We start from the raw sequence: 18,673 nt of genomic DNA, 5'->3' as shown, positions 1-18,673 counted from the left end.
ACGTCAAGCCATTTGAAAACAAAAATTTATTGCTTCTCCTGCCAAAGCTTTGTGAATTTACAAAAAAAGGATGAATGTTTACAAACTGCTTAGTTCCAACTAAGCATAAGAGGTGAGAACGTACACTGCAGGGCCACCAGCAGCAGCTGTGCACTGATGTTAACTGGCTCCCCCAGACTTGTAGCGCTGTCTTCAGGGGGCTGCATTCCTTACATGTCACCTCTTGTGACATAGGTCATTGGTCAAGCCGCTGGAATGCTACAGAGGTTTTTTTGGTTTTGAGGGGCTTTTTTTGTTTTGCCTTCCTACTATAAAAGTGAAATTTTCAGTTCATTTCTGAAAAATAAATTGGTCAATAAATTCATTTTGTTCTGCTTCTACTTTACACAAAGCTTCATATTCAACCCGATACCTGAAAAACAAAATTGTTAGAGGCCCTGAAAAAAAGATGAAGTAAACCACAGACTTAATTCTTCTAGAGAAGGATATAGAGGATTAAATGATTTCAAGAAATGGTGTGAGTTCAGAATGAAGAAAGAAAGAGGCAAAGCCCTACCCAGAGCCACCCATGAGAAATCTCCAGCCCTAGGAAAGTCTTCTTTCAGAGAGCCAGCCAACTTCGTGGACCCTTTCATGCTCAAACTACTAGAGGTGGCTTGATATTAACAAGTTTTCTATTTCCTTCCCATTAAATGTAATTTTATTTTTAAAAATCTTCAAATCAGGATGACAAGTGAGATGCTATTCCTGGGAAAACGATGAAGAATAAGGACAAGAAGTGATCATTCCAGAAGGAAGAGTGGAAATTCAGCTGTGTAAAGAACTTGCTTTACATCATGACTTCTTACCTTTCTAGCTGCATTTTCTTTTCTGCTATTAGGGCTTGAAGTTGCTGCTGTTGAGCTTCTCTCTGCTTTGCTATAGATTTGAGCAAGTTCCGAGCACCGATGGCCTGCAGTATTGCCAGAGAAGGCCATGGCTTCATTAAAACCGTCTACAGCATCAAGTCCTCAAAGTGGGGAGGAGTTATCTGGGAGCTATGTCAGTCTTCAGAGAGGAAAAGAAAGTGGAGCCCCAAAGCTTTTGGGTTAAGTCAGAAGGATTAACCTACTGATCACAAAGTGCCTCAAGAACTTGACAGCAGCTTTGAGGCAGGTCTAGGAGTATTCCTAGAGCCAGGGACACAGGCACAATAGCACATTTGGTGGTGCCATTCAGCCTTGTGCCTTTTACCAATCATACTATGTAAACCTTCATTTCTTCATTTATAAAATGAGGATAAGACCATCTACATCAGTGCTGATATGAAGAAACGAGGCCAGGTGTGGTGGCTCACGCCTGCAATCCCAGCACTTCGGGAGGCCAAGGTGGGCAGATCACTTGAGGTCAGGAGTTTGCGACCAGCCTGGCCAAGATGGTGAAATGCTGTCTTTACTAAAAATACAAAAAAATGGCCGGGCGCAGTCACTCACGTCTTAATCCCAGCACTTTGGGAGGCTGAGGCGGGCGGATAACCTAAGGTTGGGAGTTTGAGACCAGCCTGACCAACATGGAGAAACCCTGTCTCTACTAAAAATACAAAATTAGCCATGGTGGCACATGCCTGTAATCCCAGCTACTCAGGAGGCTGAGGCAGGAGAATCGCTTGAACCCAGGAGGCGGAGGTTGCGGTGAGCCAAGATCACACCATTGCACTCCAGCCTGGGCAACAAGAGAAAACTCCGTCTCAAAAAAAAAAAAATACAAAAAACTCAGCTGGGTGTGGTGGCACACACCTGTAGTCCCAGCTACACGGGAGGCTGAGGTGGTAGAATTGCTTGAACCTGAGAGGCAGAGGTTGCAGTGAGCCGAGATTGCACCACTGCACTCCAGCCTGGGTGACAGAGCAAGACTCTGTCTCAAAAAAAAAAAAAAAAAGATTAAAGGAAATAAAGACTGGCATAAGTTCAGTAGGTTAAGTGGACCAGAAGTTATTAAAATCTTAAATAAAAATTCACCCACCCACCCCTCTACCCCTCTAAACAAATCAAGAGGGAAGAAGGATGAGAGGGTAGTGAACTAGGGTCCCAGGCCAAGATGTAGGCAGAAGACATGCTGATCTTACCTTCATCTTTTCATTTTCTGCTTCTTTTGCAAGTTGATCAACAAGCTCAATTAAACCACCAACTATTTTCTGAAACTGGCCAATTTCTTTTAGGAAAAGAACAAAAAATAAAATATTTCCTCAGTATCATCACTCCCCTTCGGTAGAGTGCTGAGGCATGAGAGGGCAGAGCTGACTGCCCCTTCTAATTTGTGTTAAAATAGTTTGGTGTGGGCCAGGCGTGGTGGAGAGCACCTGTAGTCCCAGCTACTCAGGGGGCTGAGATGAGAGGATCACTTGAACCCAGGAGTTAGAGGATGTGTGATCATGCCTGTGAACTGCCACTGCATTCCAGCCTGGGGAACATAGCAAGACCCTGTCACTTAAACACTTCGGTGCCTGTTGGCCTGTCTCCTATCCTTGGTCTGAACCTAGAGAAGGGTGGCCAGCTGGACCAGGGCATACCCGGACCTTGCATCCCCACTGAGCCAGCCAGCTGCTATGACCTCAGGCTATGAAAGCACTAGGCCCTTGCTGAGCTCATTCTCCAGACAGACCCCAACCCTGCTTCCCCAGGAGTGACAGGAAGCACTGCTGTTCACAAAAAGGCAGCCTCAGGACACAAGCGCTGCCTCTGGACTAGCTACAGGTATGACACCAGATTTCAATTAACAGTGGGGATGGGGGCTTCCCACTTGTAATCACAGAAAAGAAAGCTCACAGCATTAAGTGCCTAATCTCCCACTCCCTTTCTCCAGTGTCCTGGATGTGACAGAAACACAATTTACTGAGGGGAAACTAAGGCCCAGAGAGGTGTGTGCATGGCACAGCAATCACAGGTTAGTGACAGAACCCAAGCTACCTTTCACTAATCAAGCTCTCTCCACAACCTAGGAAGCCCCCAGAAAGCTCAGAAGTCCCTTGCTCTAGCTAGATCTGGCTCTGTACTGGCATCGCGCTTGCTTGGCTGCTGGGACAGGAGGCTTCCTGAAGATTTCTAGCCAAAAGATGACTTCAGTAAGTCTGTTGAGCTGCTTCTAGAAACTTCACCTATCACTTCTAACTCCAAATAACAGAGAACCTGCTACTGAGAAGACTTACTCTGAAGAAATCAAATCATGAGTACATAATTCTATTTCCCACCTCCAAGCCATGGTTGTGTTCCCAGGAAGTTTAAGGTTTCTAAGAGCAAGAAATGAAAGATGGCATATCTAAAAACATCCTCCCCTCCCCATCCCAGTGTTTGGTTTGACTGGTGCTCTGTTGGGGATACATGAGAGCACAAGAGGGCAGACAGAAAAGGGTGGCACATGAGAACTCACAGACGCCAGATTCAACCTCCAGGGAGCCAGCAGCTCCACTGTGGCAGGGCCAAGATGAGCCTGGGGTACAGTTGGAATGGCAGCTCAAAGCTGAGTGGCACTGTATCTCCCCAATACTCACTGTCCACAAAGTCTTTGCACTCTTCCTTCAGCTCTATGGTCTGCTGGGTAACCTCTGGGTCCAACACCCTCAGCTTGTTCAGTTCATCAAAGTGCAGCCCTGCTTCACCCAGGATGTCCTTGGCCATGGCTGTAAAGAAACCAGCCCAATTCCTCATCACTTCCCAGCCACCCAAGGAAATGCCTCCTGCCAAGCCAGCCCCACTCCTGCCCTTGGACACCAATGCCAAAAACCCAGATGTTCCAAAGGATCCCCGTTCCCTCTGCCACCACCTCTCTGAGCCTCACCTGTTTCCCATCCAGGTTCCCTAGAGGAGTTCTGCTCTGAAGGAATGACAGTGGCAGTCAGGAGGAGGTGTGTCATAGGAGCAAGGGTCAGGAAAGAATAAAGTCCGCTTGCTTGTCACAGGCATCGTTCATTCAACGCACATTTCTTGAGTGCCTACTACATGCCAACACTGCTAGATGCTGGGGGTACAAAGATGAATGCAACACGGTGCCCGCCCTGAAGAGCACATAGTTCAGCTGGAGGAAGACAGACACGGAAACTGAAAAATCACACTGTGTTAAATACTTGTTTAGAAATATCAGTAAAGAGCCAGAGGAGGACAGAGCCATTAATGAAGGAGTGACATGTGAACTAAGTTGTAAGCCATAAGTGTATTTATATATCACCAGTTATGTACCGAAAAGCACACGAAAAGGCTTCTCAAATACATATACTGGAACAACACAAAAACCAAATAAAGGAAATCTGAGTGAATTAAAAATTATGGTTAAAAAATACAAGTCAGGAGTAAGAATATTACTCAAAACGTATGCTTGCCTGAATTGAGAATCAAAGTTGGGTCATTCTCTTTCTAGCAGAAAACACAAAAAGGAATGAAGTATCAGCAAGAACATATCAAGACAGCAGGCCAGGGATAGGTATTCCAAGCAGAGAAAACAGCGTGGACAAAGGCCTGAAGTCACTGAAAGGACCTATCCCACCTAAGGACGAGAGGAAAAAGAATGGAGCTGGAAAGGTGAGCTGAAGCCAGACCAGGAAGACCCTGCATGCCAAGCTAAGGAGTGGATTTTTTCTGTAGGCAACAGAGAACTAACAAAAGATATCTTCTCCCTTTCCAAGCCACCTTGCATTCCTGTTCCAAAGCATGCCTCAATTATAGGAAGGAAATACTGAAAACTCACCCTCGTTCTGGCTCAAAACACACACACACACACACACACACACACACACACACAATTAAAAATAGACATCATTATGACCTGTTTAAAAAGGGAGGCAATGCTACTTACATATAGCAATTGGCTGCTATGCCAATTCTAAAACCCAGGTGCTCCAAAGTCTACCATCACCTGGACCTGCACCAGCCCCTTCCCTCTGCCTCCACTGCCCCCAGCCTCAGCTGTTTCCCTTCTGGCTTCCTTAGAGAAGTCCTGTTCTGAATGGGGTGATTCTGGGGTTGGCTGTCCAGGGCAGGTGTGCCACAGGAGGAGCAATGGTTGGAAAATAATCAAGTCTCACTGTTTCCAGAACGTCTGGTTTTACTCAATGTTGGTTAATCAAAAAATTTTTTTTTTTTTTTTTTTTTTTTTTGAGACATCTACTTTGTTCCAGGCTGGATCATGGCCCCGCCACCACGCCCGGCTAATTTTTTGTATTTTTTAGTAGAGACGGGGTTTCACCGTGGTCTTGATCTCCTGACCTCGTGATCCGCCCGCCTCGGCCTCCCAAAGTGCTGGGATTACAAGCGTGAGCCACCGCGCCCGGCCGTAATTCAAAAATTTTAAGTAAGGGGGAAAACCCACATCCAACACTGCATGGGCCAACTAATACATGTCTATGAGCTGTCTGTAGACGACTCTGGCCTTTGGCCTCACTGGAATCCACTGATGTAAGTGAGCTAGCATCATCCTTTTGAAGCATTTTGTTCATCTGTAGCTTCCTTAAAATAGGGCTTTTTAAAAAGATCTGGCCAGTGCGGTAGCTCATTCCTGTAATCCCAGCATTTTGGGAGACCGAGGTGGGAGGATCACTTGGGCATAGGAGTCTGAAACCAGCCTGGGCAATGTGGCAAAATACCGTCTCTACAAAAAATTTTTAAGATAGCCAGACCTGGTGACATGTGCCTGTAGTCCCAGCTACTTGGGAGGGTGAGCTGGGAGGATCGCTTAAGCCCAGGAGGTGGAGGCTGCAGTGAGCCGTGTTCACACCACTGCACTCCAGCCTGGGCAACAGAGTGAGACCCTGTCTCAAAAAAAAAAAAAAAAAATCTGTCTTTCGCAGCTACAGGTCATTAATCTGACCAGCTGCTCCAGAAAGACTGAAGTAACATGAGGGAGCAAATATCTGCTTCAACTTCCACCCGCTTCCCTGAGAGCATGCATTTATTCAGAAACATCCACTGAGTCCCTGCTCTGGGGACAGACTAGTGAAAACAATGCGTCTGGACAGATGGTAAACAAATAATCACAAATCGTGATATTACTATAAGGAAAAGTATATGGTGCTGTGTGAAGTGCTGCAGGAGGACACAGTTCATGGGGGGCGGACTTGGAGGGGAAGGCCAACAGAGGCCTTCTGAAAAAAATGACACTTAGACCTAAAGACTGTCTAAAAGTTTGTCAAGTGAAAGGGGAAGCAAGGCATTGCAGGCAGAAGGAAACACGTATGTGAAGATCCTGAGGCAACAGGAAATTTGACGCATTCCGAGAACAGAGACTGAGCAAGAGAAGGGAACAGAATGAGGCTAGACAGGGAGACAACAGCTGGATCACGGAAGGCTCTGAAAGACGCAGTCATGAGCCTGGATTTTATCAGAACCCGCTGACAGCCAGCGGGTTCTCAGCAGACCAACAAAATCAGACTTAGAAAGATCACTCTTGCTCAGCCTGAGAGAACGGATTGGAGGGAACAAGAGAGGGCAAGGCCCCAACTACCTTCTTGTTCATCACTCTAACCCTAGCCCCTAGCATGGTGCCCACACATAACTGGCACTCAGTAAATGTTTGTGGAATGAATGACCGTGGAAACAGATAGGAGACTATTACAGTAACCAAGGCTGGCAGCCGAAGACAAGTGTTCCGAGTTGAGATGTTTTGTAAGTCAAGGTGATGGGGCTTAGTAATGGACTGACTGAATGTGGGGGTTTGGGGATAAGAGAAAAACAAGTCAGGCATGACTCCCACGAATCTGGCTTGGCCCACCTATCTGATTGGAAGGGCTGGCTTAAAGAGATAGGTAAGATGGAAGAAGGGGTGGAGGGAAAGAGTTCACAGATTCTCTACCAACTCCCATCACACGCGTGTCTGAGCATCTGAGCAACACTTGGCCCAAGAGCTGGGACTAAGCTCCCTGAGCATGAGGCGGTGGCATACTTTCTGCGCCCCGGTCTCGCAGATGCATGCGAGGCACTGCGAGCCGACTCTTTACTATGTAAACTCCCCGAACTTATCCAGCCGCAGTTTCCTCGTAAGATCGTGGCAAGCATCAACGCATCAAACTCCAGGCCTAAGCTGGGTGTGAAAGCGCTCCCTGAGAGTGGGGCGGAATTCCCACGTCTCTCTCTGCCCGGTACTGCCTTTCCTCAGGACGCGGGCCTGTCAGGCTCCTCTCGCCCCTGGTCCGCCCGCATCCCCCGACCCGAGGTCAGCCTACCTGCCGGCCCCGCGGCGGCAGCGCGCTGCAGCCCAGGCTGATGTAGACAGGCAGCTTCTCCCAGGTCAGCGGCAGCCGATACCCAACCAGCCTGCTACCGCCGCTGCCACGGCTACAGAGCCTGTTTACCTACGACGTCACTACCTTCCTGACCCCGGAAGCACTTACAGCACCCATTCCACAGAGCCTGCTGGGAAACAGAGGCCCGAGGGGAGGTCGGGCCTACAAGACCCAGAAGCCTTAGCGCCTGCAAAGGCGGCCGGAAGTGGCTTTGCTCTCTCCGCGAAGACCCTCGGGGGATTCCGCCTCCACCCTTTCCCGGATAGAGCGCTATGCATGCAGGGACTTGTAGTCTCAGGCTCCCCAGCCGGCTGGGCTGGGCAGCACTCCGGGCGGAGTCCGCGAGCGCAGGATGTGAGCTCACAGCTCGGGACTGCTGGCGGGCAGGCGGCTGCAGGCTAGGGGCGGCTCGGAGTCCACTGGCCACCCAGCTGAGAGGAGAGGCGCCCCCGGGGACGGTGAGAGCCGGGCCCGCCGATGCCCTCGGGGAAGGGATGGACGGCCCCTGCTGGAGTAGAGCGAGCCCGGCCGGGTCCTGGGGGAAAAGGCGCGGGCGGCGTAGGGGAGATGGAGAGCTCCGATCTCCCACGGAGGGTGGGCGTGAGAACCAGTGTGGGTTTCTCGGTAGTGAGGAGTGGTCCGGGCTAGAGAAGAGCCCACACCGGCCACATTTCCCAGGACTTTTTGGGTGACACTTAACCTTTACACCTAGGGTTTCTGCTAGATCCGCCACTCTAGCCCTCAGCTTTCCTCCCGCCGTCCTCCGTGTCTGACGGATTTCTGGGTCCTTCTTCCTTTTAGACCCCTCCTCTTTCCACCGCCGCGGCTGTTTCCCCTTTGTTGTGCTTGGGTTCCCATTAGCTTCGTTGCGTGAGCCACGGATCCGCCCCTAGCCCCAGGCATCCCCAAATATCCACACACAAAGTGCGGAAGGAAGAGCACTGTGGCTATCAGTGGAAACTTCATTCTCACTGGAATTACTTTCTGGGGCGTCACCTGCCACAGAATTCCTGGAACCTATTGGTCTGGGCGGAATCTGATTGACGTCATCCAGGGGCACAAAGCAATTGCTTTGTAGGAAAGGAATAGATTAGCTCTGGATCCGCCGACCTCTCTTGGCAGGCCTATCCTTTGAGCTCCTTTGCATTGGCAGAACATGTATATGTGCTTTCTCTGATCCTGGGAAAACTAGGACTAGACACAAAATACATAGGGAACTTGCTAATACCTGTTAGAGAGGTGGATTTATTCCTTTGAGGTGGGCAGAAAAAGGGAAGGTGATCTCATACCATTCTAGTGTTTCTTAGTCATTGGCAGCCTCCTGGTGAGGGCTCACCTCCCATACCCAAGCCTTGTGGCAAATGAAAGAGTCTCCCAGACAAGCCGCCAAAGGAATTCACTGCTTCACACAGCACCCACGCTGGCTGTCCACTTCCTTGGACATTCTTCCCAGGGACTTACCTAAATCTTTTCGGGGACAATTTCAGTCTAACAAACTGACATATGTTAAATACTTAAAATGTGCATGGCATTGTGCTAAGCACCATTAGGGGAACACAGCAGTAGTAAACTTGGGAAACCAGTGCCCTGCTTCTGGGTTGCACTTACAAGGGATGAGCAACTGTAAACCCCTGCATATGATGAGCATTCGGTGAAATCATTCCACTTTTTTTCTGTCTCCATTGTTACCAGTGTGGTCCAGGCCACCATCATCTCTTCTTGCCTAGACTACTGCTTCCTCTGGTCTTCCCACTTTCTCTCTTGCACCTTTGCAATTCATTCTCTACCCAGCAGCAAGTTATCTTTTCAAAATACACTACAAGCAAGTCAGATCATATCACTCTCCTGCTTGCAACCCTCCAATTGATTCACATACTATATAGCTATTAGTATGAAATCCACACTTTATCATCTAACGCCTGCCTTCCCTGACTTGATATCAAACCAACTTCCCCCTACTGTCTGTGCACCAGCCATTATAACCCTATTTCTGATCCTAAAACTTGTTTTTATTTTGTTGTTGCTGAGATGAGATTTCCCTATGTCACCCAGGCCGACCTGCCCAGGCTCAAGCAGTCATCCCACCTCAGCCTCCCAAGCAGCTGGGACCACAGGCATGAGCCACCATATCTGGCTAATTTTTTTTTTTTGTAGAGACAAACTCTCACTATGTTGCCCAGACTGGTCTTGAGCTCCTGGGCTCAAGCAGTCCTCCCACTTCGGCCTCCTAAAGTGCTAGGATTACAGGTGTGAGCCACCACACCCGGCCCCTAAAACTCGTTTCTAACAGGAACTTTGCACTTACTCTTCCATCTGTCTAGAATGCTCTCTTCAAGCCTCAGCTGAAATGTCACCATCCCAAAGATGCTTTTCCTGTCCCTCTGTCTAAATTAGTGCCTCTCCCTAATCACTCTCATATCACTGCTTTATTATCTTTATTGCATTTATCAGGTTCTGGAATTATCTGCTTATTTATTTAAGTCCTTGTTGATAGTCTGTTTCCTTCCACTTGAATGTAAACTCCATGTGGACATGACTTTCTATATTCTCTTCTGAGTACCCAGTGCCTGGCACATAGGGGTGCAATACATGCTGGCTCTCTCTCTTTTTAAAAATTCCTATTATGATGCTTCTTTGAACTGTTTGAAGGCAAAGACAATATTTTTTTCATTGTTCCCTACTGCTTAACATAGTAGGCACTCAGCAGTTTAATTGCCGAATGAGTTAAATGAGCTAGTACATATTAAATGCCAAGAGATGGGGTCTTGCTATGTTGCCAAGGCTGGTCTTGACTCCCGGGCTCAAGAGATCCTCCCACCTCGGCCTACTGAGTAGCCAGGAGTACAGGCAGGTGGCAGCACACAGCTCACCTCATTGTTTTTAGATTTATCCTCTGATCTTTTCTAGTCCTTTCTTCTCCCATTCTTATTGGGAGGGAAGAGGAGAGTAGGGCTGGGCTCCCTCTCAGGAAAAAGAAAGGAAAACAGCCATCCTATAGCTGTTCTGCCCTGAAAAATGGTGACAATTTCAGGAACTTGGGACAAGGCTGGTGCCAAGAAAGGGGAAGGTCAGGAAGCCCCAGCCGAAGCCCAGGTAACCTGTGCCAAGAACACTGGCCAGCACCCCCCCACCCAGCTCACTCCATTCTCTCCTGAAGTTGCTTTTACTTTCCTTCCTGAAGCCAGACTCTCGGTGGTGCTCAAAATAAACACTGGCACAGGCTGCTCTTGAGGCTGGAATCTTTAGAAAGGAAGTGCATCCTGTCCCTCTGGCTCCTGGGAAACTCCTAGGCTGGCTGGATTCCCAGTAGGCTTGGTTGGAAGTCTGGGATCCTGGGAACCTTGACAAGAAAGTCACTGGAATCTGACTGGTAGATCTCTAGGGTGATCTGTTCCTCTGGCCCTCTCTAAGTGGTTCCATGGGTTTGCTTGTCTTCCTTGCTGCCCTGAGTGGAGCTGAGTCTCAGGGAGGCTGATGAGGTGACTAGGGCAGGAGTCTGGGAGACAGCCTCCAGCCCTGGTTCCTGCTATAGTAAAAATGGCAGGGAGGCCAGACGCGGTGATTCATGCTTATAATCCCAGCACTTTGGGAGACTGAGGTGGGCGGATCGCCTGCACTCAGGAATTCAAGACCAGCCTGGGCAACATGGTAAAACCCTGTCTCTAACAAAAAAAAAAAAGAAAGCAAAACGGCAGGGACTTAGCCTCTGCCAGGGAGCAGTGCTTGGGCTTGTCAAGGAGAGAATGAGTACAGTCGTGTTTCTGCTATTGTCTCCTCCTGGGCTCTCTCAGCTGGTTCGTGTCTTCTCCCGTCTCCCATGTACAGCACTGAGAGTATGAGGCTCTGGCCTCCACTGGCCACTCACTCGTGACCCTTTCCACCACGGCGGAGCCTTCCAAGCCTACCTCCTGCCGTGTGGTGATCTACCTGCAGCGGCAGATGTCGGGGGACACCTGCCTGTGCCCGGCCTCAGGGGCCAAGCCCAAGCTCAGTGGCTTCAAGGGAGGAGGGTTGGGCAACAAGTATGTCCAGCTCAACGTGGGCGGCTCTCTGTACTACACCACCGTGCGGGCCCTGACCCGCCACGACACCATGCTCAAGGCCATGTTCAGCGGGCGCATGGAGGTGCTGACCGACAAAGAAGGTGAGGCACTGGGGCTTGCTGCTCGGGGTGGGGAGGGCCGGAGAGGTTCCCACGGCAATGACCAGATCTAGAAGTCAGTCACTTTTCCTCTTCACCTTATGTAGGGTGTCTTCACCTGGAGTCCCTAGTAGAGCTTCAGAATTCTGTGAAATTGTATATGGAATGCTGTGTGTATGCATTTTCCAGGAAGAAGAGCCATACTTTTAAACTATTTAAACAGGACGAGATTCTCATAGGAGCCGTCACCTTAAGACTGGGCAGCGGGCAGAAGGCCGGCAGCGGCTGGTGATTTCTGTGTTGGGCTGGGCCTGGTGCCCTGAGCCTAGGCCCCTGTGGCCTCTACAGCCTGGAGGGCTGTCTCCCCTGTGGGATGTGCCAGTTCTGGGATTCAGAGAGGAAGGGTGAAGAGCAGCCATGGCCCTGAGTGTTAGAACATCCATCCCTGCCTCTGTCACCCTGCGCGAGGGCTTTGTGCTCGTGGCCCCCTTCCCTGCCACCCGCCGCCGGCTCGTCAGGTGGCCTTTGCCTGCCTCGGAGGTACCTGGTGGCAAACTAACCCTGTAGGGCCTTCTGCACCCCTAGGCTGGATCCTCATAGACCGTTGTGGAAAGCACTTTGGCACCATTTTGAATTACCTCCGAGATGACACCATCACCCTCCCTCAGAACCGGCAAGAAATCAAGGAATTGATGGCTGAAGCAAAGTATTACCTCATCCAGGGGCTGGTGAACATGTGCCAGAGTGCCCTGCAGGTACATGGGTGAGGTGGAGCAGGGTGGGCAGACAAGGTCAGGGGTTGCCCCCTTGTGGGATGGAGGACTCTGGTTCCTGGCAGGTTGTGTGGGAGGCGTGCAAACCTAATGAGACAAGTGGGATGCCACCCAGGCTCACCAACCTGGCAGCCAGGTGTTCACACTTGGCAGCGTGAGTAGGCCCTGCTTCTGGTTTCTATGCTTTGCTACCTGGATTTTATGGGATGTTTTTGTTTTTGTTTTTTGAGACAGGGTTTCACTCCTGTCACCCAGGCTGGAGTGCAGTGGTGCGATCTCGGCTCACTGCAACTTCTGCCTCCTGGGTTCAAGTGATTCTCGTGATTTGGCCTTCAGAGTAGCTGGGAATACAGGCATGCGCCATGGCACCTGGCTAATCTTTGTATTTTTTGTAGAGATGAGGTTTCACCATGTTTTCCAGGCTGGTCTCAAACTCTTGGGCTCAAGTGATCTGCCTGCCTCAGCCTCCCAAAGTGCTGGGATTACAGGTGTGAGCTACCGCACCCGGCCTGGATCTTGGGTTTTCTAACTGGGGGTCTGCTTTCCAGCTGGCAGTTTCTATTGCCAGGGGCCTCATGATCTGTATCTGACACTTCCTCACCAAGCAGCAGGTGGCCATGGCAGAGGGGCTCCAGAGGTACCTCGCTAAGCTTCGGAAGCAGAAGATCCTAAAGAGAGTTCTCTGTTCTGTGTCGCGCAGGACAAGAAGGACTCCTACCAGCCTGTGTGCAACATCCCCATCATCACATCCCTAAAGGAGGAGGAGCGGCTCATCGAATCCTCCACCAAGGTACCAGGACCTCTGAGGGATGTGGGCCGGGGATGCCGGTCCCCTGGCCTGGCCCTCACTCTGAACTCCTTCACAGCCCGTGGTGAAGCTGCTGTACAACAGAAGCAACAACAAGTATTCCTACACCAGGTAGGGTGCGTCACAGGGCTGAGCAGCCAGAGCAGACACTGGGCAGCAGACCCAAGGAATACTGCCTGTACTCCCAGCATGGTCGGCGTGGGTCTGGGCCTGGGTCTTGGAACTGGCTGTTCTGCGTTGGGGAAAAACAGAAAGTAGAAGGGAAATTGGGACAGAGGCCTTTGGAACTCAGCAGGGTGCCCTGGCTGGGATATAAATGATTGAAGGTGAAATGCACCCTCAACGTGTATCACGAAGGCAGCATGGCAGGTGTTTTCACACGTGTCATCCTACTGGGTGGTGGGGATGCTAGGAGGCTGGTGAGCTGAGGGTCCCCCAAGCCAGCCTGTGCAGTTCACACTGGGTGGATTCCCTCCCCACACCCTCCAGCCCATGTCCTCTCCATAGGCCACAGTTAGGTAGACGCAGGTGGCTGCAGGTTCAGAGTCCCAAACCCTCCCTATGATTCCCTGTGGACAGGCACATTGCCACTGTCACCCCCACAGTAAGGGAAGGAATGCCTCCCACTGAAATAGCAGCCTCGCCTCCTTCCTTCCAGGCTTAGTGAGGGGAGACCTCCTTCCTCAGTTGTCCCTACTTTGACTTAAAACCAACTCAGTTCCTTTTCCTCACAGGCCCCCCAACCCAGAGGGTACCCTATGATCCTTTCTCTCCTGGCCCTCTGGCATCTTGCTTTCATTTCAGCAGGACAGGATGCGGGAAGGGAGGGAGGAGAGGGTCCCACTTGTCTAGCACCCACCCTTGGACTGGAACCTCATTCCCAGGCCTCTTGGCCCTTGCGGTTTTTTCAGCAACTCTGACGACCACCTGCTGAAAAACATCGAGCTGTTTGACAAGCTCTCCCTGCGCTTCAACGGCCGCGTGCTCTTCATCAAGGATGTCATTGGTGACGAGATCTGCTGCTGGTCCTTTTATGGCCAGGGCCGTAAGCTGGCAGAGGTGTGCTGTACCTCCATCGTGTATGCCACGGAGAAGAAGCAGACCAAGGTGTGGGGGATTGCCCCTGCACGGGTCGGGGAGGACACATACCCACAGTGTGGGGGACATGGTCGGGGTGTGACCAGCACGGAGCAAAAGGGGCATGGACTTGGCTCTTTTTTCCAAACACGGTAATGGTGCTGGGCAAGGACAAAGCCAGAACAAGGGGTGTGGGGAATGGACGGGAACCGCTTTGTTCCTGACAGCACAGGGCAGGGGCCGTTGACCAGCAGGAAGTAGCCTAGTACAGTGGGAAGGACTGGGTCTTTGAAGTTGGCCCAATTCAGGTTTGAACGCTGGCTGGCACCACTTGTCAGTTTTCTGACTTTGGATTAGCCACTTAAGCCATCTGGGCCTCAGGTTCCTCATTTGCAGACATGGGGATGACAGTATGAATTTAACGATATGAAAATGATACAACTCTTTGGAGCAGCAGTGTGGTGTAGAAATAGCTTGGGCATTCGTGTCAGAATGCTGTTCAGATCTCCTGTCTGAGCCAGGGACAGAGGCGGGCACAGCACTTGAGCCCAGGAGTTCAAGACCACCCTGGACAACATGGTGAAACCCCGTCTTTACAAAAAATAGAAAAATTAGCCAGGCATCGTGGCACACGCCTGTAGTCCCAGCTACTCAGGAGGCTGCCGTGGGAAGATGCCTTGAGCCCAGGAGTTTGAGGCCAGCCTAAGCAAAATAGCAAGACTCCATTTCCAAACACTCTTAATAATAATAAAATAAAATCTCCTTACTGGCCCCAACTAGCTGGGGGTTTCTGGCTAATCAACTTAGTGCCAGGTACACAGGAGGCATTTGATAGGTGACAATCATCACAAACTCAGCTGGCCCCTCTCCCCCAGGCTGCAGCCAGTTACCCCAGAGAGTAGCTGCCTCCTGTGAGTGCAGGTCCTGGAGATGATACACTGGGGTGGATGGCAGGTCATCCAGGAAGGGCCGTGTGGGTGTGAAGAGCTCAAAGTAGCTTTGACTTGCCAAGCAACTTGTCGACCCCCAAACTACTCAAGTGCCTCCAGCTGGGAGATCTGCAGAAGGTTTGGGGAAGGCCAACTTACAGGTGGCCCTGCTTCCTCCTGCGGTTTTTGGTGTAGGGGTGGGAGGGAGGGCGACAGGTGGCTCCTGACCCTATCGGTGGTGAAAGAGTTCAGGGGCAGGTCTCTAGTGGCTGGTGATGCTGTGGCGGAAGTGGCAGCAGCACCTGGCATCTTAAGTGTGTTGTCTTTCATGAACTCGTGTGACCCCTCACAACACACTTGTGAGACATGCAGGGCTAGAGCCACTCTCCCCATGTGACAGATGAGTGAACAGAAGCTCGGTCCAACAGAGCAGGTCTGGCTAGAATTCAGGTGCTTGACTGCCTTCCCTTTCTCCTTCCTCCAGGCAGGTCATGCCAGTGACACACTGCGTCGGGCAGGCAGAGAAAGGCAGCGAAACCACTCAGCATAGCACCTGCTCTGTGTATGCCTCTGCTTGGTGGTTTGCTGTGTGCCAGGCTTCTGCTAAGCAATCACATCTTTCCCATAATGTTGACAGCAACTCTCAGCGGTTGATCCGAACCATCCTTTTGTACATATGGGAGCTGCAGCCCAGAAGGGTTCAGCCCAAGGCTCCACAGCTAGCAAGTGGTGGAGCTGTGTTTGGACCTAGGCCTGGCCCACCCTCTATGCCCTTGGTCTCAGGCTGGGGCAGGGGTGTGGAGGATGTTGGTCTTCCCTGTCCTCATGTCTGTAGAGTACATCCCCTCACCCCACCTTCGGAGGGAGGCTGGCTTTCCCTGGAGACGGACCGCCACCTGTCTTATGAGAGGTAGCAGAGGGCTTATGGAGCCTCAGGGCCAGCCGCTCTGACACACGGCTCCCTCTCGAAGATGAAACCTTGCTCCATCTTCTTCCTCCCTCACCCCAGGTGGAATTCCCAGAGGCCCGAATCTATGAGGAGACACTCAACGTCCTACTCTATGAGACTCCCCGTGTCCCCGACAACTCCTTGTTGGAGGCCACAAGCCGTAGCCGCAGCCAGGCTTCCCCCAGTGAAGACGAGGAGACCTTTGAACTGCGGGACCGTGTCCGCCGCATCCACGTCAAGCGCTACAGCACTTATGATGACCGGCAGCTTGGCCACCAGTCTACCCATCGCGACTGACCAGACCCTCAGGGAGTCAGGGCACGGGAGGCCCTATCTCCCATCCTGTGGAAACCGCCCCATTGGCCACCCCATGCTGCTGCTGCCTGGGTCTCTGCTCCAGCACCCAGAGGCATGACAGGCCCTGCTCAGAGGTCAGAGGGTCTGGGCAGAGGAGGGACCACATTCCTCTGCCTTGCCCGAGCACTTCTGGAGACCGAGTCCTGTCCTATCTGCTCACCATCACCCTTCCTGACAGGGAGCTGCTTCTGCTCCCTGGGGCACATGGACTGACCCACCTCCTGCTGAGAACCTTCCCCTAGGCCCTCTGCAGAAGGGCTACTGCCCCTTAGGCCTCAGCTGAGGCCCATGGGGAATGGATTCATTCTGGGGGAAAGGCAGCTCCTGGTGCTGTAGAGGCCCAGTTTTATAACAGAAAGTGGGACGTCTTTTTTCCTAAGGTGTTTAAGCACAGGCTTGATAAGTTTGGTTTTTAAAAAATAATCTAGGAAATGAATAGTTCTAAATCTAGTAATGAAACTGGGCATTTCTTTTTCCCTCCAGGGTGCCAAAACCCTATATATGACAGAACCCTTGGCCCTTCTCCATGCCTGTGGGATCTGTTTCTTTAAAGCACTTTGTACTGTTATTCAGGAGGTTGGTATTCTCCCTGACCCATGTCTTTCTACCCTAATCCCCGTTTCCCTGCGGAATCAATCTGAGGGAGGGGATAAAGAGGAAGCAATAAAAAAACCATCTGACAGAGCAGCTCTGGCTTTGCCACCCTGGCCAGCAGCTCAGAGTGCACCAAGGAGGGAAGGATGGCTAAGCTGGGACCTGCAGTCCTCACAGGGTGCCTGTGAGAAAGGACATTTTAGCCCCCCACCCATCTTAGAGTCACATCACTGACTCCTAGGTCTAGCACGACTGCTCTTTGTGATTCTCTTGAGTACCCTTGGCTTCCAGCCATGCTGTCCTCACATACAGTAAAGCCAAAGAGCTGTCACAGGGGCCAGAAGCATGAGCCACGGCAGGAAGACCGTGGAGCCTGTGGGCACTGCATGGTGTTGGCTGCATGCCCATCAGCTAAGGACGGCAAACTCAGAGCCCAGTGCTCCCGGCAGCCCCTGCAGAGGTGGCACATGCTTGGCCACACATCTACTCCCTGCCCACAGCATCTATGCTCTTGGTTTGTCCTGGCTGGGATGGTGGTTCTGCCCAGTGGTGTCTCTGAGCACAGGATGACAGGAGCAACCAAAGCACCCTGAAGGCCTTCACTCAGCCATGGAGATGCCAAGCACTAGCCAGGAGGTGAGTTCCTCTTTAGGGCTTTGGTTTTCATTCCTTTTTGTTTGGCTTAGCCAAACCAGAATTCAGCTTATCTGAATTATTTTCCAAAGGAATGCTGTCAGGGAGCGACTGTTCTGCCAGCCTAACAAAGCAACGTAGCCACGTATAGTACCCACTTTCTGCTCTTTGGAGAGAACACAGGTTATGAAGTTCATCTCTCTTGACTACTCTTACGATAGCTGATGCCACAGAGCCTATGGGCAAATGCCAGACCCAGGGTTAGACACTCACAAGGACCTGAAGTGACATGACGGTGGGACAGGGGAAATGTGGCTTTTTAATTAGGCATTTTATGTTAGTCACAGTCTTGAATGTATGAACAGCACCAAGACTCTCAGATCAGTACCTTGGTGATCAGCTACTAGTTCTTCCAGCCCTCATTGAGGTAACGAGATAAAGACAAATCCATTTCTCTGGCCAAATGCAGGCTTTGGCTTTATGGCTTTCCCACAGAGACTGGAATGTGTCAGCCTGAGACCACTGGCCTATTTTCTCAGCTGCCCTCTTGAGGTCCTTTAATACTCAAATTCCCAGCCTCCCCACTGAGGTGTTTTGATGCTTGCCTTTTGACCTCCCCATCCCCTTTAGTCCCTGCCTACTACTTTGACATTCACATCCTCAGTGTCTCAGTCTTTTTTGCTGAGAAAGCACAGTAGTCTGGGACTGGGCATTTATCTTCTCTGACTGAAAATCTCTCCTTGGTCTTAAGGAAAATACTAACATTGAACTCACTGACATGATCTTAGCTTCTTTAATCAGACTTTGTGACTTAAAAGTTTGGGGGTTTTCTTTGAAAGTTTCCAGCCCTATTCAGAAAGCAACTCCTGGCTGTGTGCATTTTTCAACTCCAAGCAGCCCAGGGGTAAGTAAACAAAAAAGTATGGATGAAGGTCAGACTTTCTTGTCAGTTTCTGAGAAACCTGGCAGCCTGCTGTTAACAACACAGACCAGTATTGGGTTTTATTGAATTTGGTATGTGACCAAGGTTGGCCTAAAGGATGGCGCAGGTCCTGGGCAGGAAAGAATTTTTCCTTTATCACATAACTGTAATATTTGGTTGCTCAGCATAAGTGATGGAAGCAAACACTAATTTCTAATAAAATTGTGTTAAACTCAATGGTACA

The 18,673-nt window shown here is 50.7% G+C and overlaps 2 protein-coding genes across 4 annotated transcripts; one reads left to right on the top strand and one right to left on the bottom strand.

The window, feature by feature from the left end:
* Positions 1–8: 8 nt before the first annotated feature.
* On the bottom strand, positions 9–7,334 carry IFT20 (intraflagellar transport 20). Of its 3 annotated transcripts, none has more exons than XM_032163236.2 (6): positions 7,187–7,322; positions 3,814–3,849; positions 3,527–3,655; positions 2,105–2,190; positions 849–952; positions 9–412 (listed from the first exon to the last, which is right to left on the bottom strand). In XM_032163236.2, exons 3-6 carry the CDS (start codon positions 3,651–3,653, stop codon positions 331–333), a joined length of 399 nt encoding a protein of 132 aa, XP_032019127.1. In that variant the 5' UTR covers positions 3,654–3,655; positions 3,814–3,849; positions 7,187–7,322; the 3' UTR covers positions 9–330. The 3 variants fall into 3 exon arrangements, with proteins under 3 accessions (XP_032019127.1, XP_032019125.1, XP_032019128.1); XM_032163234.2 differs by having other exon boundaries at positions 3,814–4,050; positions 7,187–7,318; XM_032163237.2 differs by lacking the exon at positions 3,814–3,849 and having other exon boundaries at positions 7,187–7,334.
* A 228-nt stretch (positions 7,335–7,562) lies between these two features.
* TNFAIP1 (TNF alpha induced protein 1) lies at positions 7,563–18,666 on the top strand. The gene is made up of 7 exons (XM_032163227.2): positions 7,563–7,704; positions 11,072–11,390; positions 11,973–12,142; positions 12,861–12,950; positions 13,027–13,079; positions 13,880–14,075; positions 15,984–18,666. The coding sequence occupies exons 2-7, from the start codon at positions 11,186–11,188 to the stop codon at positions 16,218–16,220; spliced, it is 951 nt and encodes a 316-aa protein (XP_032019118.1). The 5' UTR covers positions 7,563–7,704; positions 11,072–11,185; the 3' UTR covers positions 16,221–18,666.
* The last annotated feature ends 7 nt before the right edge of the window (positions 18,667–18,673 follow it).

The sequence above is a fragment of the Hylobates moloch genome, unplaced genomic scaffold, assembly GCF_009828535.3.
Source record: "Hylobates moloch isolate HMO894 unplaced genomic scaffold, HMol_V3 SCAFFOLD_10, whole genome shotgun sequence".
Lineage (NCBI taxonomy): Eukaryota > Metazoa > Chordata > Mammalia > Primates > Hylobatidae > Hylobates > Hylobates moloch.
The sequence above is the reverse complement of the archived record's forward strand: the minus strand, read 5'-3'. Positions and strand labels throughout refer to the sequence as shown.